Below are 25,242 nucleotides of genomic sequence, written 5' to 3'. Positions count from 1 at the left end.
GCATAATAATCAACCGCCCTCTGGCTCCCCCTCCCTCAGTTTTTGTTCCCTCTCTGTTTTGATTGCTGCCTGTGTCCACTTTTGTGTTTGCTACATGCAGCAACATAAATGAGATTTTTCATCTCATACTTGCACCTTGCCTGCGGGTATTGTATTTTCAGCCTGTCCAGAATGCTCAAATCAAATGGCATCCCAAAGGACATACATTTGTTTTGCTAAGGCTAACCTTAAACCTCCCCGCTAGATCCCTGGTCTTAACCCAAATCCTAATTCCAACCCAAAATCAAGTCTTGACCCTGGTAATCCTCTTAAAGAAGTAAGAAAAGGCAAATGTCCTCACTTTGCATGTGCACGTTTCTCTTACTAAGCTTAAGAGGGCCTGAGAGTAATTGAAACACATCAAATACAGGGTGAGGACCAACAGGCTTTAGGACCCAGTTTTTCCGCCATAATATGGTAGCAGAAGCGCTGAGAAAAGACAATAAGGAGAGGGAGAAGACAGAGGGGGTGGAGGAGCAGAAGAGAGAGAGAGATGCTTCAATGTGGAAAGTCAGAGAAAAGCTGAGTGTGGCAGAAGAAAGTTGACGTGGTGTAACTACAGCAAGGCCCTTCCTTTCTCCGTGAGAGGGGAGAGACTGAGCGGGATACGATAGGAAATGTTGTATTGGGGAAACGGGAGCCTTTGACTAAGCATGCACGTTTACTGCTGCCAGGTTGCACAGGTGTATTAACGGCTACATCCACATGCATTCACAGCCGCATAGGAACCGCTGATGGGATACTGACAAGTTTGACTGTAACTCCGCGCACACGTCCCACTCCCACACAAACACGAGTGCTCGTATTTAGCTGTACGCTGAAATGTACACGCTTTCTGCACCCTCCCACGTGAAAAGGCGAACAGAACAGCGCAAGATCCCTGTGTAACAGCATCCAGCCCTGTGGACTTGTTAAAACTGGGACACTGGATTCCACCGGGACTCACCTCGAGGACAGGACGGATCAGAGTTTCCGACGTTAAGGTGAGGAAATATTCAAAGAAAATTCCGGTGTTACTTACACTCAACCCCCCTTTTTTAAAAGTCAGAGGATGAAAAGACAGAAAGCTGGATAGATAAAAACGGTCGAACCAGTAATAATATTATTTAATATTTATTATTAATTTATTTAGAGGGTTTATGTTTGTCATGTACAGTATGTATGTAATTCTCTGAAGAACAGGCTGACAGTATTTCAACCACAGTGGGAGCTCGTTATATATATATATATATATATATATATATATATATATATATATATATATATATATATGCTCCATTGTTAACGTTTCTTTAGCCATTTATCGCTGTATAGCAAGCCTACTGTGCAGTATTGAGCACCGTAGCAGAGTCACGGAGACCATCTGATAAAAGCCACTTCCTTTTTGTTTTTGTTTTTAATTTAGCTAGTACATCTAAAGCTCTTTCAGCCTTCAGCCAGCATCTGAATTGGCAGATCAGTTTAAGTGTTAAATGTAAAATGTCCGGTGGGAAACTGCTTAAAAAACCTAGCCCAAGTGCTTTCAAAAGACATGCAGGGTGTTCTGGGTTTTTGGTTTTTTGTTTTTTTGTTTGTCAGCAGTCCTAATTAAGAGAAGGTCTTTTCTCTGCGGGGGGTGGGTGGTGCACACACCATGCCCTCGGTCTGTGATGATGATGATAATGAAACTATGTAAGAAACCGTGCTGCTCATCTGCAAGAAACTAATTTTCTAATCAAGTCATTATTGCATTGCAACACACTGATTTATATTTGTTCCTCAAAGGCTTACATTAGCGCTTAATCATAAACATTCCAGCAAGTACAGCATGACAAGCCAAGTCCTGAAAGCTGTACTTTTTGTGAACCAGCTTTTTCTCTAAAGTTTTAAGGTGGATCCTGACAGAATTTTGTGACCATATTGAGATTAACACTAGTACACATACACACACCACAGATAAAAAATACAGGTGTACAGGTCATTACACTGAAGGACAGTTGATGTAAACACAGTATGAATGACATCTGTGCAGTCTTGTTTAGTACACACATTTGCGCAGGCATAGGTAAAATGAAACTTGCTTTACTGAATAAAAAACGGTCAGATAATATTTCAGGGGGTTTAGGAATTCAAGAAATCAGAAATACTATTTTGGAGTGTAAAAATATTATTTAATACTTTTATGCTGGTCTTACTGGCTGTTAGGTGTATACTTTAATTGTTGTCTATTACTACAATGTTTTGAGGTCCTTTATTGTATAAATTACGACATTTTTAACATTGTATTTAAAGCACAGGAATCTTAAATTAATGTGTTGGATTTAATTTTTGTTATTTTGCATCTTTAATAATAATAATAATGGATTGCATTTATATAGCGCTTTTCAGGACCTTCAAAGCGCTTTACAATACCACTATTCATTCACTCTCACATTCACACACTTTAGTAAGTGGTTTACACCTGAAACTGCAGATTTGTTTAAAAATGTCTCTAATCATCTCCCTGTAGTGCAGCGTTTCACTGTGTGTGTTTTCTAATGCTCTTTCATCAGATTTTCACATTTTATTTTACATGACAAGTACCAAAATTACTGCAAATTACTAGCACACACTGTTTGATATGTAACTGCTCGGCAAGCACAAACAAGTAACATTGTCTTAAATGGTGAAATGTTATTACACAGTAACATTAACATAAACCATTATTCATTTATTCATGTGGAAAGCATTTCCACAAACAACACAAACTATATACACATTTACCACAAATAGCAGCACATTGAGAAATATAGCGCATCTCTGTGGAATGTGTCCTATGATGCGTTCAGATTCATATTTCAGATGACTGACTACAACATACTACATATTCCGCAGAGATGCTGGAGCAATGTGCAACGTAGTACAGATGGGTAACTTCTCATTTCTTGGGCCTCACTGCACATGAGCACCAGCTGTGCGAGCAGTGCGTGTATGTGTGTGAAAAGAGACAATCTGACTATGGTGCAGCTGTGTACATGAACATGTGGGCTGGTTGGCATGGACTGCTTCAAAGGGTTTGTTTTTGTGTGTCTAAAAGGGCAAGGTGATGCAAGGCTGCAATGGACTGCAAAGTGTGTTTGTGAATGCATGTCTTGTGAGGCAAACTAAATGACTGTGTGTGTCCGTGTGTGTGTTAGAGCAGGACATGCCATGGACCGATTAATGAGCTCACACTGTCATACACACATTCTGCGCAGGGGGTTTAAGTATTCCCAGTGTCTGGCATGACTGCACTCATTTGTTATTACAGAGTGATTCTGTGGAAATTATCTATCTTTTGCACTCTGAAATGACAGTTACATTTTTACTGGAAGGCACAGTAATGCTGGAATTATCCCATCCAGTTATTATCAAGCCAAGCAGAGGAACAGTACTGAAATGGCAAATTAGCCTCTGCTTCATTTATCCTGCAGTGAGCACTCCACTCCATGGTGAATGTGTTTCCATAGGAACATGGTGTTACTTTGAGCTTCATGTGCTGTGCGACGCTCTTGACGATCCTGCCTGTTTTTTTGCTTATCTTTTCTGTTCAGCTTCCTCTCCTCTCCTCAGTCATTCTGTACAGATCAAGGAAGAGCAAAAGGGAGAAAAAGAGTTTGGAAATGAAATCAATAGGGCCATTTAACCACCGCTTGCGTTTTCAGAATTTCATTTGGCGTATCTCAGAGCCTGCTCTGGCCTTATCAGCCTGACATCGCTGTTCTTCAGGATGCCTTTTTATTACAGTCTGCAAGCGTTTACAGCTCCAATTTCCTACAGCCACTATGCTATTTCTTTCCCATGAGTGTGTTCACTGTATCTGCATCTTGATCTGTATCGGATGAAATATTGCAGCCGTTACTTCCAGTGAGAATGTGAATGTATGCTGAGAGACAGCGAGTCAGTGTGTGTCAAAAAGACTGCAGAGTCGCTGAAAATCTGTGTAAGAGTCAGCAGCAACAGTTCTCTACTTTCACGACAGGGGTTTAAGGCAATATTTCACTTTAGTTGCATATTTCGATGTCTTAAGAACAAGCTGTCTTTTCATGTAGTAAGTGGAAATGCTACTCAAAGAGACACGTTTTAAGTTTAGTACAGTGGCTTTGCCAAAAGTATTGGCTGGATTATAAAAAAGGAACAGAGTCAGATCAAAGAAAAGGAAGAGGGATATGGAGGGAGCTGAGAAGATGCGTGCTTGTATATGTGTATGACAAAACACCAGACTAAAAGGACAGAGATGGGGAGAGAGAGAAGAGGGTCTCTTGTAAAAGTGGTGCCGGTGATATACGGCAGCGTCCTTGCAACCTTCCTTCTACCTGACTGGATGTTTTATGAGCGTTGCAGAATCAGAAAAGGAGGCAGGCTTATAATACAGCTGACAGAAGTCTTTTTATGGTGGATGGGCAGAGGTGGAGGAGGGAGGGAGAGGGTGTAATAAAGCTGAGTGCATCTCTCCTGGAATGAAGCTGCAGCAATTGGGAGGGGGCAGAAGGGAGAGGGGAGGCTGGTGAAGTGCTACAAATATTAGTGTTACGTGAGCGTGTGTGCAAAATGCACCATATGTCCAGATGTGTGCGTATGTGTTAGGAGAGGAAGGCAGTTTGCACAGAGCTTTTGCTGACGTCACTCTGTTGAACAATCACTCAGCCTCCATAAGGCAAGCAGAAAATGGAGCCCTCAGCATACGCCAGCCCAAAGACACCCAATTAATCCATTTTTTTCCCCCTGTGTGGTGCGGTGAAGCGTGCAGTGAGTCACAGAATTGATCTTGAGCCTGTGAAGTAATATACCGTGCAGAATGAATACTTACTGATGAGATATTATGTTGTTTGTTGAAATGACACTTTGTTATTCTGCCGGGAATGAAAAGACTCTTAACACACAATACAAAGACTTTTTTTTTTTACATCGCTTCCTGCTTGTCACCTGACAGTAGCAAATCTTGACCATTTAATTATGATTGATTAATTTGAGATATTCTTACTTTAGAAAATTAAAAGTCAGTTTTACATGAGCTTAATTTCTCCATTTCAGACAACTAAACTAACAGTTTACATATTACATATTAACTGATGATGATGTAGGGATATCAGATCATGCATTGCAGTCCACTGGATAAAGATCTCCGATGTCGCTAAAATGTGTGAACAGTTGAAAAACTTCAGAATCGCTTCTATTTCATCCAATTTCTCTTGGAAAAAAACAAGCTTACCTAAAGCCAGGGAATGTGATTTCCCACAAAATATAGTCAGCAGTAACTTAAAATATATGTTATTATATGTTATTTAAACCTGATTAACTGCTTGCTAATGCAAATATATAATCAGACAGTCACATGGAAGCAGCTCAGTGCATTTAACCATGTAATCACTTTCAAGAGTTCAAGTGTTATTGCCAAAGTTCAAACTGAGAATTAGAACAAGTGACATGAATTGGTTGCTGGTTTCAGATGGCTGGTCTGATTGTTTCCAAAACTGCTAATCTGGTGTGATTTTCCCATACAACTTCCTCAGTTTACAGATAATGATCCAAAAAAAGAAAAGAAAATGTCCAATGAGCAGCAGTTCTCAGGGTGACAATACCTTGTTTATGCCAGGGGTCAGAGGAGAATGGCCACATGGCTGGTGGTGATGGTGTAATGGTGTGGGGGATATTTTCTTTGACCATTTTGTGCCCATAGTACCAGCTGAGCATTGTTTTAATTGCACAACCTACCTGAGTTGTTGCTGACCATGTCCATCCCTTTATGCCTACAACGTGCCCATCTTCTGGTGGCTGCTTCCAGTAGGATAAATTCCCATAGCACAAAATATCATCACCTCAAACCAACTCACTGGTTTCTTGAACATGAGAATAACCTCACTGAACTCAAATGGCCTCTTCCCTGGGGGTTTCAGTTATCAGATCTCATTGCGATAGAGCACGTTAAAAAGGGAGATTCCCTTCATGGATGTTCAGCTTACAGATCTGAATCAGCAACTGTTTGATGTTATCATCTCAATACTGACTAAAATCTCTGATATTATTTCCAAAAAATAAAAATATATTTCCTGCACCTTGTGACTTTATGCCAAGAAGATTTAAGACAGTTCTGAAGGCAAAGGTGGTTCCACCCAGTAATAGCAACTGAATGTAAGACACAAATAGAAAATGGGAAGGAATAAACAATCATTTCTCTGGAAATAGATGTTGAGAGGGTGGAGATTTCAAAAGCATGCAATGACATGTTAAAGAGGAATACTGGAAAGTTTGGTGTTTAAATAGACCAACATATTGGGACATGTTTGTGTGTGAATGACGCAACACAGCTTGAGTTGTCTACCTGAACAAGCGCATAGGCTTGTTACACACTGCTACATGTTGATGAATTCACAATTTTTACATTGTGTAGCTGTATCAAAATACATAAATACAGTGACAGCAGCTGTGCCCCTCCATCAACAACAGTCGAAAGTGTCTAACTGATGTTTACATATTTATAATATTGACTAAATCTTTGGAAAAGTACTGGAAAGTTACCAGCTCAGGCTCCACAATGGACCAGAATGGAGCAGAAAAGAAGTACTTTCACTCCTCGCTATTTTACTCACAATTTAACCATAAGGAATTTTTAGCTTTTTGGACTGAGATTTTATATATGGCTGAAACTGGTATAAAACTCTGGTTCCTGTAAGAGTAAAAATCCTATAAGAAAGACAACATTTCCTCAGCCATACCTGCTACAATTCATAAAAATACAGATATATACACAATATAAAAAATCCCTATGTAACCAACAGAAAGACTCTTTTTTTTTTTTTTTTTTTTACTAAGTGCATAAGGGAAAGGTTCATTTTCATAGGCAACCTTTCAAATCACGCTAATCCTCTGCTCTACTGGGAGCTTATTAAGTAAATCGATCAAGACTCACAGTCTCACAGTGAGATTCTTTTTTACTGGAGTAAAAAAAAAAAGGGTTGATATATAATAAGAGTGCATCTTTTTTTCTGTATGAAGTTATCTGCGCGCATGTGAATCAGGAGTTTAAGTAGCTTGAGCCCACAACCCTCGCAAACTAAACATGAGTAAAAGTGGAGAGTATAAATATTTTGTGTGACCTTGTTCTTCTCTTAACAGACATCAACGTCCTAACTGGCGATCTGGATAGAGAGATTCCTCGTCCTCATCTATCCTGAATGAAACCCTCTTAAGGTGGATGCTAAGCATTAAAATTGCATGTCCCAGTGGAGAGCTGCCATACCAAGTAGCCAACCCGCAGCAATAAATCAACACTAGAGGACTTTTATTTCTTCATTATCGCTTCCTGCAGCAACAACAAAGGAACAGGCATGTTCACAGGCCTGTTGACCTGCGGATGTGCTTCATAGGATTCTATTTTTGGAGCCTCATTGGTTTTACAGATTAACTGCCCTCAAATATGGCCCCAATCCGTTTGTTGCTCCACTAGTTTGACTGCTGCCGGAGGTTGTGTATATTCATGCTTCAGAACGCCCCACTGTGTGACAGTTTAGTCATCTGAAGGGGCACTGCTTCTTTTTGAAAGCAGTTTGAGTTCACTTTTTTCACACTCTTGCAGAGGAACAAACACTTTGCTGTATGTAATGACAGCTGGAAAGACTTTTAAGTTATTCTTGTCAACTCCTAACTAATTGCCCTCTTTCATTGTGTAACTGAGGAAAGATTGACATCTGAAGCTTTTACACCGTTGCCTAGTCAGTGTGCTTAGATTAGTGCGTCATAATATTTTATTGAAAGAGTTTTTCAGTCACACTACAGTCACACTGAATTTCCATTGCACGTTGTTTTTATTAAACTGTCTAGCACTAATCGAGATCTTTCATCGTCAGATTCGAGATTTTCATAGTGCGTGAAAGCAAAAGTAGCTACCATTAGCAAATACGAACTGACGCGGCCATGTGAAATGGAAGACACAGGCCAAAGCCTGAACCATCAAGTCCTTAAAGAATTGTTTATGACATGTGAAGAGAGGACATTTTTGAATTATCCAACGTCACTCCAGCTGAACATTTCACAGGACAAAGCTACCACTGCTTGTTTCACTCTGACATAAATCTGGCATGCTTTGTTGGCCCCAGGGCCAAGCCCTATAACAAGAGAAAAATTAAAGAATAGGATTAAAGATGGATTATCACTGAAATACTAAAGCCAGCAAAGCAGCTGCCTTTGCATACTGTAAGCCCATTGGACTCTTCAGGGAGAAGCTCTGTTGACCGATTTGTAGATTGCATTTGGTTGTTGATGTGGTCACCTATTGGGTGGCTGGTATTAAAAAGGAAAGGATGGAGAATCTAGATGAGCTGGAGCACCCTCTTCTGGGAGAAAGTGCCAATAACAACTGGGGACCAGGGCCGGGGCTGGGACCTGGAACTGGACAGGCCCCAGGTGGGCTGTTCAAGGGAATCTTGGTTAAGTGTGAGGAGGACAGGGCCTACCCTCCATTAACATGGAGGGGCTATTGTGGACATCCCCCTGAGCTTCAGCAACAGCAGCTACTGGATCCTTGCTCCTTACCATGCACACTGGAGTCCTTTTACCCAGCAGCCCCCATTTGGGGCCACACAGATGCCCTGCTCAACAAAGACTACTTGGAGACCACGTTTGTGGACATTCGGCCAGGTTCAACACTGGAGAGGAAGCTGCTGGCTGAGACGCAAGACTTCCACAGTGCATCCTACAGCATGGACGATGAGGATGACCTGCTCCCTGACTCTGACGTAAGCAGTGTTGGACAAGTTACTTTGAAAAAGTAATTAATTATAGTTACTAGTTACTTTTTCAAAAAAGTAACTGAGTTAGTAACTGAGTTACAAGGTTCTACAAGTAATTAATTACTTGAAAAGTAACTATTGCGTTACTTAAAAAAAAATGTTTAACCCTCTGGGGTCCAGGGTATAATTGGCCATTTTTAACCACATTTCAAACATAAAATCCGAGTAGAAAAAGTTATATTTTTTACTGTAACAACCACAAACATGTTTATGGATAATATTTCATAACTTTAAATGCAAATATAAATTGTCAATTTTAAAATCATATGCAAAAGTTTTGCAGACAACAAAGTTATTTGCAACCATTTACCTTTTAGCGTTTTTTATAACCATTTCAAACTATTTACTTAACAATCAGCTGTTCTGCATTCAACAGGATGCCACACAAATTATTTGTGCCACTCCAAATATTTCTGTCCACTATAAAGGAGAACATCACAGCCTGATACCTGCAGGTCTGACAGCAGCAGGTGTATCACTCCTACTGTTTTCATTGAGCATTGTTCTGACACACAACACAAAACTATCCACAACACTACACACTAACTACACAAGACGACACATTAACTACACACTCCAAACACGCTAAACGTCACAAATCTCTCACATCTCAAAACTCTCTCTCTCTCTCTCTCTCTCTCTCACCCTCACTCCTAAAACTTCCCCCTCTCCCTAAACAACAAAATGTCATGTTGCCACATCATTTTTGATTGGTCGGCATGGTGCATTTTTCCACCAACACGAAAGGGCAGGTTTTTTTTGTTTGTTTGTTTTTCTTTGTCATAAGCAGAGAGTGCTCGCTGCGCTGTCCTTAGACAGTAAACGTGGCGAAACTATTGAGGAAAAATCGCTGCGTATATATTGTTTATCATGACTCTGGTTTTACGTGGCCTATCAGCACAATTTAAAAACTGGTATATATCACCTTGTTGCTTTGTCATCTTGAAGTGGTCATGTGATTGGCTTAGCACGACTACTTTATTCTTCTTCAGTCAAACAGCTGCTTAAAGCTGCTGCTTAAAGCTGTAGCGTCCAGATTACTTACAGCTACTTCCGTGGAACTGATATAAATTGCGGTAAGCTTAAGACAGCTTCAACCATCTGTTTGTTGAAAAATAGTAACGCGACCGCACCGCATTTTCTTGTTAGTAACGGTAACGATGTTATAACGATAGAAATAGTAATTAGTTAGATTACTCGTTACTGAAGAAAGTAACGCCGTTATTCCCATCACTGGATGTAAGACACTTAAAAATGTCTTCTCTTTCTTCTTTTGTACCGACAACAGAGCTTGTGCAACCGTACAGGAAATAAAAGCAGGTCAACAAATTTTCCTGCTATTGTTCAAACAGAGGATTCAGGAATATTTAGATAGGTCTGAAAGTAAGCATTAGTTTCTCAATTAGTCCTTTGTTTGTCTGTTAAGTTTCAAAAGTAACAAACCTGAAAGTTTGCATGTAGATGCCCATATTAGTTTTATCAAATCATTCTCATCCTCAGCTCAACCAGATCCTCTTCATTCCTGAAACATGCTACAGAAAAAGCAATGGAGCCTCATACTGTCAGTGTAGGTTCTGGAAACCAAAGAGGAACTTAAAATAGACATGCGAGCAAAGCAGCAATTGAATGCTTACTGTCAAAAAGCCAGATTACATAAAGCTGCTCTCCTGCTGCATAACAGGTAATGACACCATAGTGCTGATAGAAGATGCCAGTTCTATATCATAGACCAGCGGTCCCCAACCCCCGGGCCTCGGACCGGTACCGGTCCGTGAGTCGTTTGGTACCGGGCCGCGAGAGTTGAGGCTCAGTTGTGAAATGTATGGTTTTCAGGGTTTTTATCGGTTTTCAGCTTTATTTTGTTATAATTTTTATTGTTTACTCGGTTTTCCTGGGTCTTTTCACGTGTGTTATGAATAAATCTTCTTTTTTTCGGTACCGGTACTAGTTTTATTTTGTGTATTTATCCGCGACACTTTAAAAGCCGGTCCATGAAAATATTGTCGGGCATAAACCGGTCCGTGGCGCAAAAAAGGTTGGGGACCGCTGTCATAGACCACCGAGCAAAGCCCATCATAAAGTAAAATATAAATTAGCTACGAGATGCCAACAGCAGTCAACAAAATAATACATACTCTAAATGTCACCAATAAATAATGTTAGTGTTTGTACTGTTTAGTCTCACATCAAGGTCAAGTAAAAGCTTTTTAAATAACTAGAACTAAAAGGCTAAGGGATGTTTAATGATTATTACTTTGATTAAGAATGCAAGTAAAAACACAAATACACAGTAGCACTACACACCGTTAAAATCGACAGCAGCTGGCTGCCACAAAGTTTAGGTAAGAGTTTGTTCCCCAAGGACAAAAGGAGAGCTTGTGTAAAATATTTTTTAAGCTCATTCTGAATGCTGGCAGTAGTGCAGTGATGCAGAGTCCTGGGCCTGTGGGAATAAAACCTTGCAGTGACCTTAAATCTGCACAAGACAACATCTTCTACTTTGCTTCACTTCAAATTGTTTTTATAAAAGAACTTAAACTGACACATGAAACTCACAGATTGCTCCATGATCAACATTATGGAAAAATAAGTGTCGCATCCTGATTGATTTTACATGTGAGCACAGGCTTAAATTGATTTCCCTGCTTCTCATCAACACAAAAAGGATTTTATGTCTATAAAAATACTTCCCAACTATAGAAAGATTTTTTTTTGACCAATAGAACAGGCATAATAGAAATAGCCCTGTGTTCCAAGCTTTAAATAAATTATCTTGTTTAGTAAAAAAAAAAAACCACTTTATGTCTGTGTTTGCTGCTGGTTTACAGAACAGTTACTAAAATATAACAAAAGCCTTTTTTGGAATTGTACAACTGTTTCTTACACAAAGTAAAATGACCAAAGTGGTATGACAGGGTCATTGTGAGAGAGCAAGTCAGACTCAATATGCAGCTGTTTCAAAAAAGATGCATGAGTCATAAAGTGCCCCGCGGTCAGCAGAGCTAGTGCATATCCAGACTAACCCCATTCAATCACATTATCTTTCAGACACTAGCAAAGTTTTTAGTTGTTGTGGATGACTTGAATATAAGAGAAACAGCGTGTTTCACTTAATGTTGGAGTAGATCATCTTTGTATGTTTAAGACAACAAGCTGTATCTTTGTTAGATGGACACAAAGAGGTAGATTACAGAAATGACAAAAAAGCAAGGTTGTTTTTTACTTATGCACCTGTGCACTGGCACCTTGATGAAATAAACTGAAGGAAGTTGACAAGGCTGCAGCAGTACTGATCCATGAAATGGATCTTCAGAAATATGTATTCCTCTCTAGAAACAAAGTCTCAGTTTTTCTCTTAACCCACAAATTTTATTGAGACTCATTTTGAAACAAACATCTTTGAGTCAAAATGTTTTTTTTATTCACTTTACACACCGTCCTTGCACAGTACCTTACATTTGAAAAGTTTCAGTGTAATTTTCATTTGCAGGAAAATGAAATGAATGTAATACCTACTGCATTTTTGTGAAGGCTGAAATCTCACAGACAAATATCTGAAAATGTGCCCAAACAAAAACAAATCACCCTAAAAGTATTTCTTTATAATGTATGTTATCGCTTTCTATCCTGAACTCAACCTAAACGCACTCTGTTTGAATCCCAGGACTCATCCATCGATGATTTTAGTGATACAGACAGTGAGAACAACTTCCCTCTGATGATCCCTCAGGACTACCTGGGTCTGGCCTTTTTCTCCATGCTCTGCTGCTTCTGGCCCCTGGGCATCGCTGCCTTCTATCTTTCACAGAAGGTATACGAACACACACAAACACACAAACACACAGACACACCCTCAGTCCTGAGCAGACAAGATACAACTTGGCTCTATCGTTCACAGCTGAGGGTGAGTTTTTACCCTCTGCAGTATGTGTGGACGATCAACGAGTCCAGTTCTTTAGTGTTGTGCAAGTGAAGGATTTATGGAGGAGAGCTGTGACAAGGAGATTACACCTGCAGAATCACACTTCTGAAATAGTACAAAGCTGAGAACTTTAGATAAAACACTTAGATCAAATCCGAATCACAGTTGTCTATCATATGGTCTCTGTTGGTATCATAACTCAGATTTCTTCACATTGATTTCTTGAAGACATAAGCTTGAAAAAAACCACTGACCTCTGTCCTTATGTATCTTTTTCATTATGTGTTGCTTAATTTAATGGGCATGCATATGTATTTACAACCTTTGCATCAAGCAATACATAGAGCCATGACCAAACTAAGAAGAAGAAATAATAGTATTCCTGTACTGGGGTTTTGTCTTTAAATCAATATTTACATAAATATTTCATTGCAGCGCATAAAAACTGCTCGTTGGAGCTCACTGGTTTAAACAACATGCTAAGGGGCATGTACTGTGTTTTGCCTACATTTATTGAATAATAAAGTCACTCTTTCTACCATATGTATACTATAATATGTATAATGTCTGCCTTTCAGCAGGGATATATCCAGTCCAGATGTATAGGGCAGAAATCTAACAGGATACCACATTAAAAATGAATAAACTTAAAGTTAATATAACTGCAAATGTGCTGTTCTAAGCAAACTATACTATTCATACACAACTTTTTCCTATAAGTGTTCAGCATCTGCACACCACATATTTAATGACAATTTAATTAACAGATACAAAATGTAAACAGAAAAAAATTGAATCACTGGCGATCTGTCCAGGGTCTACCCTCCCTTTGAAGGCTATTTCCAGGATTAAATGTGCTTATTATGTTAAACGGCACTTTTTAGAATCACATACATGCTCAATCATAATTTTTGACTCATTGTTGTGCATATCACTTTAATTTTGCTGTTATTGATTGATGTTAATGTGGAAATATTTAAATAAAGTACTGTGCGTTATTAAAGCGCCTAAGTAAATGTACAAGGCTGTCTTTCTACTCGTCACTGTGTTATACTTGTATAACTATGCATGTGACAAATAAAGAACCTTAACCTTAACCTTAACCATATCCATGCGCTCATCTGGCCAACACCTCTGGCCCCTCACCACAGAAGAAACAGGATAAAATTATTAAATCTGATTATTCAGAAGTCAGATGACTGGTCACCCAAAAGTCAGAATTGCTAGAAAAAAAGAACTTATTAGCCACAGTTACTTATGGTAGTATTAAAATACCCCTTACACAAATATCTCTAGACTCCCTTATTTTATAAACTCATCCCTCCAGCAGTGCAGGAGAGAAAGAAATCCCATTAACACTTTTGCAAAGCTAACTGGCAGCATGCTGCAAAGGCCTTTTGATCAGATCAATGGCCTTCGTTAAGGTTTAATTAGAGTCATAACAAGAAACCTCAAGGTGATAGATTTCCAATATTGTTGAGTGCTGCCTAAAACAGGGGTCAGAGTCAAAGGCAAGGACTAGAGGGAGAGAGAAAGGAAGGAAGGAGGAGAAAATGATGAATGAGCTGCAATCGCTGGGTGTGATTTGGAGATGGAACATAATATGGGCTTAGCGTGAGATTGGAATGAGTGGAAGAGGAAAGTGTAGGCCAGGGAGGACATTGACAAATGATGATAAATGCTGTTCTCTCCTATTTTTTTCACTCTAATCTTTATCTCAGTGTCTCGTCTCCTCTTTTACTCAGACCAACAAGGCATCGGCTCAGGGGGATTTTCAGGGGGCCAACGCAGCGTCTCGCCAGGCTCTCTGGCTCTCGGTGCTCTCCATCGTGTTTGGAATCATAACGTACATCTGTGCCATCGCTGCGTTGATTTCTTACCTGTCCGCAAAACCACCATAAAAGCAACTCTTTGAAACGGACATGCATACAAAAGACTGACCTCTCACATATTTCATGAAGATCAACACATGCCAACATATCACCGTTAAATGTCAAATAATCACAGTGTTTGTCTGTCGACTTGTCTGAAGTCACGTTTCATCTACACCAAGCTGAAAAGCTGCGACGCTGAAAACAGAAGCTGGGAGCTGGTGTGTCGTTTATAATCGCTTTGGGATTATAAAAAGAAAAATCAGCTCAAAGGATGTTCTGAGCACATGAAGAAAAATCATTGAAAAAGCAGTCTGTTACTTGTTTAGTGATTTGAAGACTTAAGTTACCTTCTGTTAAATCTGTGCTGTAGTTGTCATCATATGTGAAGCATTACTGAAGTAAAAAAAAAGAAAGAAGAAAAACAGAAATTCACATTTTTCCATAGCACTGTAGATATCAGCATTACAAACAATGGATGAATAATAAGAAGCAGTGGGGATATGTGTCATTGTCTGCCTGGGAGGAGCTAAGTGGAGGGCAGTATACGATTAGATGGAGTCTGCAGATTTATGAGAGGTCATAGCAAGGACGTGGCAGCAGATAAATCCCGATGGACTTCACTGTGGGAGGGCCTGAGCCAGCACTGTCACTTGAGGGGTGAAAGCTGGTGATGATGTTTTAAAACATACGATGAGCCAGAAGCAATAGTCCTTTGGAGAACCCAGAGTTCCTTGCTGACGGGAGGGACCCCGAGGGAAATGCTGCACGTGAACATCGATAAGCTTATCCTGGTTTCACACTGCTTCAGTCACTGTTTACTGACAGAAAGGACTGCCTCTGCTTTGTTTATACCAACTGAATCATTATCTTCATGTTGAAATACACAGAACACTAAATAACTAACGCACAGAGTGTAGTTGCTGGTATAAGAAAATACGTTCACGACTTTTAAAATTAAATGCAAAACTCGGAGGTAGAAAATGGACTCAAGATATAGACATTAAATGTTATCCTCTATATATACACAGGGTTAAGAAATCATAACATATACAGCGGAGGAAAGAGCTGGAAAAAGTGCCAAAAATACAGAAGAAACTCTGAGGATGATCCTTTTATCAGCTATTCCATTATTAGAAGCAGCCAGGCTGTTCACACCATGCTCCTTAAATATAGATTCTGCTATTTTCTCCACCAAAAATAGAACTGACATCTTCAGGAGCTTGCTTCTTGCAGTATGACTGACTTAAAAAAAAGTCTACTCAAAACTTCTGTTCAAAAACACACAAATGCTTTATTTAAATGGGCCAAGAAAAGTTGCAAAAATTGTGATGCATGTTTCAATAACATCCCAGGTTTGGTCATAAGAAAACCCTGCATGGTGAGCTTGTTGGTTTCCTGCTGCAAACTTTGTTTCCTTCAATTGGACCAACATTGTTGCAAAATTGACTGGATAAAGCTCTGAGCCTTTAACTACATAGTAAATGGGGGGTATCCAAGTAAATATAAAGGAATGACTAAGGTGGAAGCTGACATTTTCTATTTAGATAAATAGTTTTATAGAGCACACACTCAAGTACATATAAAATACTATGTTTGCTGCAATCCCAGTGTTGTTTCAAAGCTGGTAATAGATCACTTTTAACAGATTTTAGTAGACAAACCTCTGGTATCTCCGTGTCTTGCCCTTGTCAGCTCTCTCATTGTCGATGCGCTGTGATTCAGCTGTACACTGACAATCCTGAACTACCGTCTGTCTCCACCGTACTTTCATTTTAATAGAAGAAAAACAAATCACACTTTGTTGTTACAGCTGAGTTACGTCAATTATTGATTTATATGGAGGCATTTCACGTGGATTGCTCCGAACGATGAGGCTGTCGTGCGACAGGCTCTGCTCAGGTTTGTCTCGCTTTGTGTCACTCGTACAGATAATAAGCGGACTCTGAACGTGTGAGTCAGTAAGGTTCAAAGGTTGCAGCAAATGGGATTTATTACTACAAAAAATATTCAGGGCTTTTCTTTTCCCCAGGTCACATCCTTGTATTAAATGTATATATTAAAGTGAAAGAAAATCAGCAAATCCCAATAAATGCACTTGTTTGACATTCACCTTTCCTCCTTTCATTTCTGATCTCTCACAAATGTACTCATACAAGCCTTCCCACCATAAAGCACAGCTGTCTACAACTGAACTGAAGAAATTGTAGCCCACAGGGGTTTCTAAATATTTTATTACGACATCAGTGTTTGCATGCATTGTTAAAATAAAAATAAAAAAGACTAGGCAAAAGAAAGCTCCGTGTTTCTCATAGGCTTTTGGAGTATCGCCGCTTGACAGAGTCTCTGTAGAACTGGAAGATCTTCTCTGATGCTTTCTGACTGACTGCTATGCACTGCTGCAGCTGTGAGAGAAGAAAAACAACAACTGAGGATCAGACAAAATATGAAATGCAACAACAACTGATTTAAGTCACATCAGACCTGAGGCAGACAGGGAGAAAGCAAAAATAAGAACCGTTTTTCCAAAAAGTCACACATGAAGCAGAATCACAAATCTAAACTTAACAACGTTGTAGTGTCAGTATCCAGTCAGCATACTGGTTCCCTGTAGGTGGGCCAGAGTGAACCCCATATTTTAGTGTTTCTGGAATAATACTTGTTATTCAGTCAAAAAAAGGGAATCCCATTTGATTTTTCCATTCAATTCCCTTTTAAAGTGTCCTTAAAGAGGTCATGTTTCGATCCATGGGATGGTCTCCAGGAAAAAGCAGCAAAAGAGTAGATTTCTTATAGAGGCAACTAGAGCTGGGCGATAGAACGATAACGATATGTATCGCGATATAACTTTTTCTCGATAGAAAAATTAACCTATCGCGATAGACCTCGCCGCTCTTGTCCTCTTAAAAAAACAAAACAAAAACAAAAAAACAGCCAATCCAAATTAAGTAGCGCAGAGCCGAACCAATCACAGCCGCAGCGTCACGTCACGTGACTTGTTACGTACAGCACAAGTGCCAAGCCGCACATGTGTATTTGTTTGGGAAGCAGCCAGCCACCGTACCGCCCGGGTAATGGAGGAAATGAGTGTGCCGACTAGAAAAATCAACCGAGCGTGACCGAAGAGAAAACAGATGATGGTTCCAATGCCGGAGAGATTGTCAAACGGAAGAGCCATAGAAGTTCCGTAGTGTGAAGGTATTTCGGCTATTTCAAGTCTGACAAAAAACAGAGTGGTAGTAGTAAATTTTGTAGTAAATTGTGCCGAAAGCAAGTCTGGAAATACAATAAACTGGTGCGTGCGCTACGTCCACAGGTACCCGGTATTTTTGAAAATGCAGATTTTTCTATGCGTTTGCACCTTTCGTCCACACGCGTTTTTGGTCACTGAAAACGAAGATTTTTAAAAACTCCGGCCAGGGTGGATATTTTTGAAAACTCCGTTTTTGCATTTACATGTGGACTAGAAAAACTGAGAAAACGCAGTGTCAAAGGTGTGCGCATTTTTTGACGTCACACTGTGCGCCACGTTATTGTTTCGGTGAAATGAATTTCTACAATACTGTTACTGTTAATTCTACTCTCTGCAGTGTTTAAATGCTGACATATACACACAGTTACTGTCCCTCCACACATGACTCGGTTCTGCTTCTATGCCCCAGCTTTGTTTACTTTTTCCCACCAAGGCTTCTAGACTTCTGATTGGCCAACATTTCTGCACGGTTAGGAATCTAGCGCCACCTGCTGCTTTGGCATGTTCATAGCAGCGTTTTCCTTCATTTCTGCCTTTATGTGTGGACGGGATTATTTTTTAAAACGAAAACGGAAAATCTCCGTTTTCAAAAATACCCGTGTACGTGTGGACGTAGCCTCAGTCTCTGACTGGAAGCGCTAATTCGTCATTCGGCTTTTGTCAGACTAAAGTAACTGTTAAAACTGTTTGAAAAGCTCAGCTATACAACAAGGAGAGATTGAGAATTTCCTTTTAGTTCTCAGTTTATTTGATATTGACAAAAGTTAGTCAGTTTTGTCTGTTCTTCTGTAAAACAAACTAAGATTTATTTTTAGAATTAATATTTTGTTTCTAAGTGGAATTGACAATTTAGTCGTCTGTTTCGTTTGTCCTATTTTGAAACTTAAACGCTTTAGCGGCTGCCTTTTGTGTAGTTTGCAATATTTGCCTTTATTTATCTGAAAAAGTCTCATGTTCCTTAAGTACATCTACCCTGTTGAACTTATTATGGGAAATAAATATTTAAATAAAAACAAGCTGCTGATTATTTCACATTTTACTTGTGAGCAACGGCACATTTAAATCTTACAAATATAGTTATTTGGCTTATATCGTGATAGATATCGTTATCGCCTGAAATGAAAAAAACATATCGTGATATGAAAAAATCTTATATCGCCCAGCTCTAGAGGCAACATTTATTATCATTCCTGTCATCCGCTGATCAAAAGGGAATCCAGGAACCCATGGGACAGTTTCATCTGAGTCCAGTCTTCCTGTTTTATGCAAATTGTCTTAATCACATCAGCTGATGATTTATAGCTTGCATTTAGATAAATGCTGTCCCTCTTTTAGTCTCCATATAGATAGCTGCATGCAACCAAAGGCTGCTCAACATGATTGATCAATAGCGATATAAAATAAATCCCCTAAAATTTCCAGAAACTATGGTCCTTTTGGGTAACAGGAGAAAAAAAATACTCCATGATATTGTTATCAAGACTGCAGAAACTCCAAAATGGTTTTTAGGATGTATTCTTGGTTTGGCAACATCTACAAACAGCCTCTGCAAGGGATGCCCAGTCTTTTCTCTTTGAAGCACGCTTTAGAGAAGTCTTTTCTGGCTTGGCATTCACAGTTTTGTTTATTTGAAATGGTGCACACTTTTTTTCCTGTCATTAATCCACTGACCTCATGCACTGAAAACGATCCTTTGGTCGACGACATCAAAACGCTGCGTTTTGCGCTGTCGATCGCAAAAGTCATCAAAGCTCGACTTTCCTTTTGAGAGAGAAAATAAGACACGGGCAAGGAAATTAAGATGATGTCAATCTGTCCCGTTAGGAAGCAAAACCATTACCACTGATACAAATGGAAGTGACAACAGATGCGCTGGACAGACAGTAAGATATTCCAAAAAAGGGAATACTTTAGCTGGTGGCGACTGTGCTGTGCTTGCCTTATCGTTCCTGACTGATTTTTCTCTAGTTTTGTTTTTCTTTGTCATTTAACTGCATTCAATTTATTTTTATTTATACAATTTCCTCCACAGTTGCCTCAAGTAGTGCAGTATTCAGGAGAACAGCCCAACAATTACATGACAGTGATGTCAAACATATGGGCCAGGGGCCAGAGTTGGCCCAGGAAAGACTCCGATGTGGCCCCCACTGGACAGCACTGGAAAATATGAAAGAAGGTGTAAATGGACTGTTCATAAGTTTTACAGTTTTATCTTTACTGATAAAGACGTACAACATGGCTAATCAAGCTAAACCAAAGTAATTAGGTCAGTTTTTCCCAACCTTTTGGAGTCACGCACTTATTTCAGATTAGAAAACAAAATAAAATAAAAATCACACGGCACACAACCTAACAAAAATGTCACAAAAAGCATGTTGATAATTTTTCCCCACGCACCAGGTATAGAGGAATTGGCTTGGTTTGTTGCCAGTATGCCTTTTTTGCTTTCTTCTGAGCACTACTCGTGCTCGGGCCTTTATCTGGGTCAGTATTTCCTCCAGGACCCAGGTCAGACTGACTACTTTTTCTTTTCAAATATTTATGTATTGCTATTACGGGCTGCACCATCTCACAGCATGACTATTATGTAATTTCTTCTTCATCGTCTTCTGTGTTACTGGCTGTTGGCAACCAATTTAATTAGAGCAGCTGATTGTACTGCCCTCTAGTGGAAGAGAATATAATGGTTCTGCCCATTACTCATGCCGATCGTACTAATCAGGTGGAACCAGATAATCTTCCACGCACAGCGGTTGGAAACACTGAATTAAGTAATGTGTAATTATAAACATTTATTTGTTACAATTTAAGCCCTTACAGTTTATTTCTATTTAAGAATCCTATTGAAGAGTCTTTCAGCAACTACAACAGCTTTTCTTTATTATCATTTTATGTAGAAAAACTGAAAAGTACTGTTCAAACTGCATTTCTTTTCCTTATATTAAGATATTTCAAGGATTGAACTTCTTGATAGAAAAGAGTTTCACACGGTATGGTCCACCTAATGTCAAAGTGGGATGTATCTGAGCCACAACGTAAAATGAGTTTAACACCCCTGCCCTATGAACAAGCACTTAGCAATGGTGGGATGGAAAAGACCTATATTTTCTGTGTCATTTGTTTGAAAAGTTCCCAGGAAATTTGACAAAAGCCACCATCAGAGTGTTTTGGGAAGATTTTTGTCACCCAACATTCTAAAAGTCTTAGATTTACCTTTTCCTGAGCTGCAGTGGGGTCTGTGATGATTTGCCCATCTGTGCTGATGGCACAAGTCACTCCGCAGAATAGGCAACTCATGGGCAATCCTGCATCCATAAGAGCCATACATGCAGCATTCAAACAGCAAGACAGCAGCTGAGGAACAGGTAAGGAAGAACACTCACAGAAAACATCTCAATTTTAGAGCCCTACTTGCAGATTGGATATAAACCTCAAAGCTTGCAGCAGCACAGAGTTTTACAGAAGGATACTGAACCATCATCATGCAGGACCTGAAGGATGAGAGTGAGCGAGGAGCGTGGATGGAGCGTCAGGAGCAGAGAAGCCTCACAGGTTTCTCGCACACACTGCTCTTGCGATCGTTCCCTTACACCTAGAAAACAAACAAATCTCGGTATAAAAAAATGAATGCGAGCAGAAAGCTCACGTACCCCACCCTGTGGTCAGCTGTGGCATAGCAACTTTTCCACAGCAGAAACCTCAGAGACATTCTTGTAGATATCAGGATGCAAAAGGTCTATTTCACATTAGCTTCCCCAAAATAAAAGAAGCAATGCTGCATAATGAAAATTTTTACCCCTAAAAAAAACTCACTTGGCAGCCCTACTTTGGGCTGTACCAACACCTCCAGGGTCGCCCGGTCATAGATCTCCTTGTTGACTTTGACCTCAGCTGGTCCGTACACTCCAGCCATCACACTCGTGTCTCCTTTAGACAAGAACAGAAAGGAGCATTATTCAATAAATAACACTGGATAATTAATGATGTCTTTCCCCACATAAACAGACATCTAGGAGGGGAAAAGTAGTAACATCAAATCATTTAAAGCAGTACGACACCCAGTAAATGTGCTCACAGCACATGTATTTTTTAAAGGGGGGACTTAAGCGCAGACACCCTATTTAGAACAAGCTTTTAATAAGAGAACTAAAGCTGATGTGATACTTCTAAATGACAGAAAGTCTCATCGGGCGACCGTGGTTCAGGGGGTTGGGAATCGCATCTGTAACCGGAAGGTCGCCGGTTCGATCCCTGGGCTCTCTGTCCTGGTCGTTGTGTCCCTGGGCAAGACACTTTACCCTACTTGCCTACTGGTGTTGGCCAGAGGGGCCGATGGCGCGATATGGCAGCCTCGCTACAACTGTAGCTTGCCTCCACCAGTGTATGAATGTGAGAGTGAATGAATAGTGGTATTGTAAAGCGCTTTGGGTGCCTTGAAAAGCGCTATATAAATCCAATCCATTATTATTATCGTGTAAATTTCACATTTATTCTTCCTCTTGCACCACAATATTTTTTTTTCACGACACTGAACCAACCCATCCATCCATTTCCGCTTATCATTATCAGCTACCATACCAAAATCTTGCTATCACATCAAATGGTTGATTAAACTGTGTAAAATATACTTTAATAAATTAAAGTTTGCATATAGACTTCTACCATTAAAATGAACCATCGTTATATTCTTACCTCGCTCTATGTTCCTAATTGTTCCATTGTATAATAATTACAGTCCTTTAACATTTTGGTAAAAAATTCAGTCAGGATCTATATATTGCTATCATACCTGCTATCATACCCCAGTGTCCCACTTTCCATTTGATTTGTTACTTGAAATGTGTCAGACATCTGACTTTATTATACATCGTATCCACACATCATTACCTTTAACAATACTTTGTCTCAGACAAGCACCAAACAATTTGACAGTGCATTGAAAGTGACCATCCCAATGCTTTGCCTTACATTTTATCAGCTGTATTTTTCTCATTCTCTCAGCTCTTTAATGACTAAGACCTTTGCCTGCTCCGGTGTTCCATTTCACTTAATGAACACCTTACAATCTGTTGTCCAGGTTGACTGTATTTTCTTCTGTTTTCTTAATAATCTAAATATCTGCATTTTTCTTGATTAGGTGTTCATTAACATACACATTCGTTCCTTTCAACTTTCTTCAGTAGCTCTTTCTTCTGCTTCCTATTAATAAATCTTATAATAATGGCAGGTTTTTGATTCTTGTTTTTCCTTGGAAGAGCATGGCACTCCTCAGTGTCCTTACTATCCATTTCAATGCCTTTACTTTTGAAAAAGCCCATTGCCTGTTCTTCCAGGGAGCGCAACTCTTGCTCAGGCAGCTCCCCTCTCTCCTCTGCTGCTGCCCATGCATATGTCTGGTGCTTGGTTTCCAGACCCGTTACTATCACATCTGTTATTCTCAAATATTGTTCCAACTCTGCCACTCGTCCTTCCAACATAGCAAACTTCTTGTCCTTTTCCTCACTTTGCCTTCTTAATTCTTTAATATCCTCAATTAAGTTGATTATTATTTGTTGTTGTTTTGCAATGGTTGTTATTTCTTCTGACATAAGGTTCAAAGATTCCTTTATGTCCTCCAGTTCCTCCTCATTGACGTTACGTCTTTTAGGCAGCATCTTCTCAATACTTGTGCCCCTTTTTTACTGCAGCCCCAATCAATCCTGAGGCTTGCTAACCTGCGCCTGCCTTTTCCTGTAGCTTCACTAGCTCTTGATGGAGCCTGGTTGTGGCCTGGTGGCTGATGATGGACCCTGATCGTGGCCTTATTTTGACACATAAAAACAAAACAAAGAACTACACAACACACTAACTATACATTAACTACACACTCCAAACACGCCAAATGTCACAAACCTCTCACATCCAATGACTGTGGAATTGCTCACATCTCACAGTTGATCTCGCTCTCTTTCTCTCTCTCTCTCTCGTTGCCTTGCCATATCATCTTTTGATTGGTCAACATGGTACATTTTTCCACCAATAGGAAAGTGGTGGCTTGTTTTTTCGGGCTGTCATTAGAAAATCCAGTTGTTACCTTTTCTTGGTATATAGCTTGAACTTTCAACACAAATAAAAATGTAATGGAGACTCAGTGGGAATGCATCTTGTTGCTATGTCATATTAAATTGGTCATGTGATTTGGAAGCCTCAGAGGGTTAATTAGAAGTTCAACAATAAACCACCTGTGTTGAAATCTGAAATGCCATGTTGTTGATTCAAAATGTGCACAGTAGATCCGCCCCTGGAGGGAGGTTAACACTATGCAATAAATATATTTATTTTATTAATTAGTTGTAGCTAGGCTCAACGTTAATGCTACCTTATTTTAATAAACAACATTGTCATATGCAAAAGTAAGCTGGCACATACCACCCACGCCAGCATAAAAGATGCACCCCTGATTCTCATTATTATATTATTTTGGGTATAAGGGTAAAGAAATTCATGTCACTAACTGAAGTGGCAGGTTAACTTCCCTAACTTTTCTCCGTCCTTTACGTCCAGTTTAGAGGCAAATAAACGCCCAGATAAATGATTTCTAAAATTTGTGTTACCTTGGACGAAAGAAGCAGAACCATCAGTCCGAGACAGCAAGCTCTGTTCACAACCAAACTCTCTCAAAGAAACAGTCAGAGATCCGCAGACCTCCATCGTGGAGAAAGCAGGTTTGTCGCAGGCGGATGGCGTCATCTGTTTTCCCTCTAGTTTAGGCTCCTTACTGATGACATCAGAATGAGAAAGAAATGTTGGCTCTAATAAATAGTTAATTCACAAGAAATGTGGATCTGTAATATATTTCTATGACAACGAAGAAGAAATAATATTTTTCATCATAATTCACGTTTTCCTGACGCAATCTGAAGCCCTATTTTGCGTTAATATGGTTAATGTATTTTGAAAGTACCGGAAGTGCAGCATCTGTATATTAGTGTAGTTAATCACAATGACCGCTAGAGGGCAGACAGCAGCCGCATTTAAACACAACGGGTTCAACCTTTTATTTTCTCCCCTTATTGGTCATAACCACCCACCAGAATTTTATTTACATCAGTTTATTACTCCTTTTCACAGGTGATCATTTACTGGCATGGTCTGAATTGCAACCACCATGTTGCAGTCTCCGCTATTACCACTGGATGGCGATGAACACTCGTGGCTGCAAAAAATGGTTTATCTGCCGTCTGTATTTACGTCATCAGTTAGCTGTGAACTGAAACGAAGACATTTTTAGATTTTGACAAGTAGTTAAAATACTTTATTTTAATATGTCAACGGCTATACCTGCGATATTACTTGGTTTATCATCGGAACTGGAACTAACAATATTCTTTA

At 39.6% G+C, this 25,242-nt stretch overlaps 2 protein-coding genes across 2 annotated transcripts; one reads left to right on the top strand and one right to left on the bottom strand.

The window, feature by feature from the left end:
• The first annotated feature begins 511 nt into the window (after positions 1-511).
• On the top strand, positions 512-16,726 carry tmem91 (transmembrane protein 91). The gene is made up of 4 exons (XM_085244107.1): positions 512-1,022; positions 7,153-8,771; positions 12,490-12,636; positions 14,493-16,726. Exons 2-4 carry the CDS (start codon positions 8,337-8,339, stop codon positions 14,646-14,648), a joined length of 738 nt encoding a protein of 245 aa, XP_085100233.1. The 5' UTR covers positions 512-1,022; positions 7,153-8,336; the 3' UTR covers positions 14,649-16,726.
• Positions 16,727-16,834: 108 nt separating this feature from the next.
• On the bottom strand, positions 16,835-24,622 carry exosc5 (exosome component 5). Its single transcript, XM_085244108.1, has 6 exons — positions 24,465-24,622; positions 21,685-21,798; positions 21,342-21,463; positions 21,085-21,225; positions 19,543-19,632; positions 16,835-17,023 (listed from the first exon to the last, which is right to left on the bottom strand). Exons 1-6 carry the CDS (start codon positions 24,598-24,600, stop codon positions 16,928-16,930), a joined length of 699 nt encoding a protein of 232 aa, XP_085100234.1. The 5' UTR covers positions 24,601-24,622; the 3' UTR covers positions 16,835-16,927.
• Positions 24,623-25,242: the final 620 nt, after the last annotated feature.

The sequence above is a fragment of the Mchenga conophoros genome, linkage group LG14 (assembly GCF_057382185.1).
Source record: "Mchenga conophoros isolate Kocher_MC1m ecotype Shallow Benthic linkage group LG14, M_conophoros_male_GT1.1, whole genome shotgun sequence".
Classification (NCBI taxonomy): domain Eukaryota; kingdom Metazoa; phylum Chordata; class Actinopteri; order Cichliformes; family Cichlidae; genus Mchenga; species Mchenga conophoros.
The sequence above is the reverse complement of the archived record's forward strand: the minus strand, read 5'-3'. Positions and strand labels throughout refer to the sequence as shown.

What these genes read in the sequence shown, in the direction of transcription:
- tmem91 (XM_085244107.1), top strand. Translation starts at nt 8,337, where the DNA reads ATGGAGAATCTAGATGAGCTGGAGCACCCTCTTCTGGGAGAAAGTGCC. An exon ending in ACCTGCTCCCTGACTCTGAC is followed by an intron (nt 8,772 to 12,489) that starts GTAAGCAGTGTT and finishes TTTGAATCCCAG; the next exon opens with GACTCATCCATCGATGATTT. An exon ending in CCTTCTATCTTTCACAGAAG is followed by an intron (nt 12,637 to 14,492) that starts GTATACGAACAC and finishes TCTTTTACTCAG; the next exon opens with ACCAACAAGGCATCGGCTCA.
- exosc5 (XM_085244108.1), bottom strand. Translation starts at nt 24,600, where the DNA reads ATGACGCCATCCGCCTGCGACAAACCTGCTTTCTCCACGATGGAGGTC. An exon ending in CCACTGCAGCTCAGGAAAAG is followed by an intron (nt 19,633 to 21,084) that starts GTAAATCTAAGA and finishes CTCTCTCAAAAG; the next exon opens with GAAAGTCGAGCTTTGATGAC. An exon ending in GATCGTTTTCAGTGCATGAG is followed by an intron (nt 17,024 to 19,542) that starts GTCAGTGGATTA and finishes CTTCTCTCACAG; the next exon opens with CTGCAGCAGTGCATAGCAGT.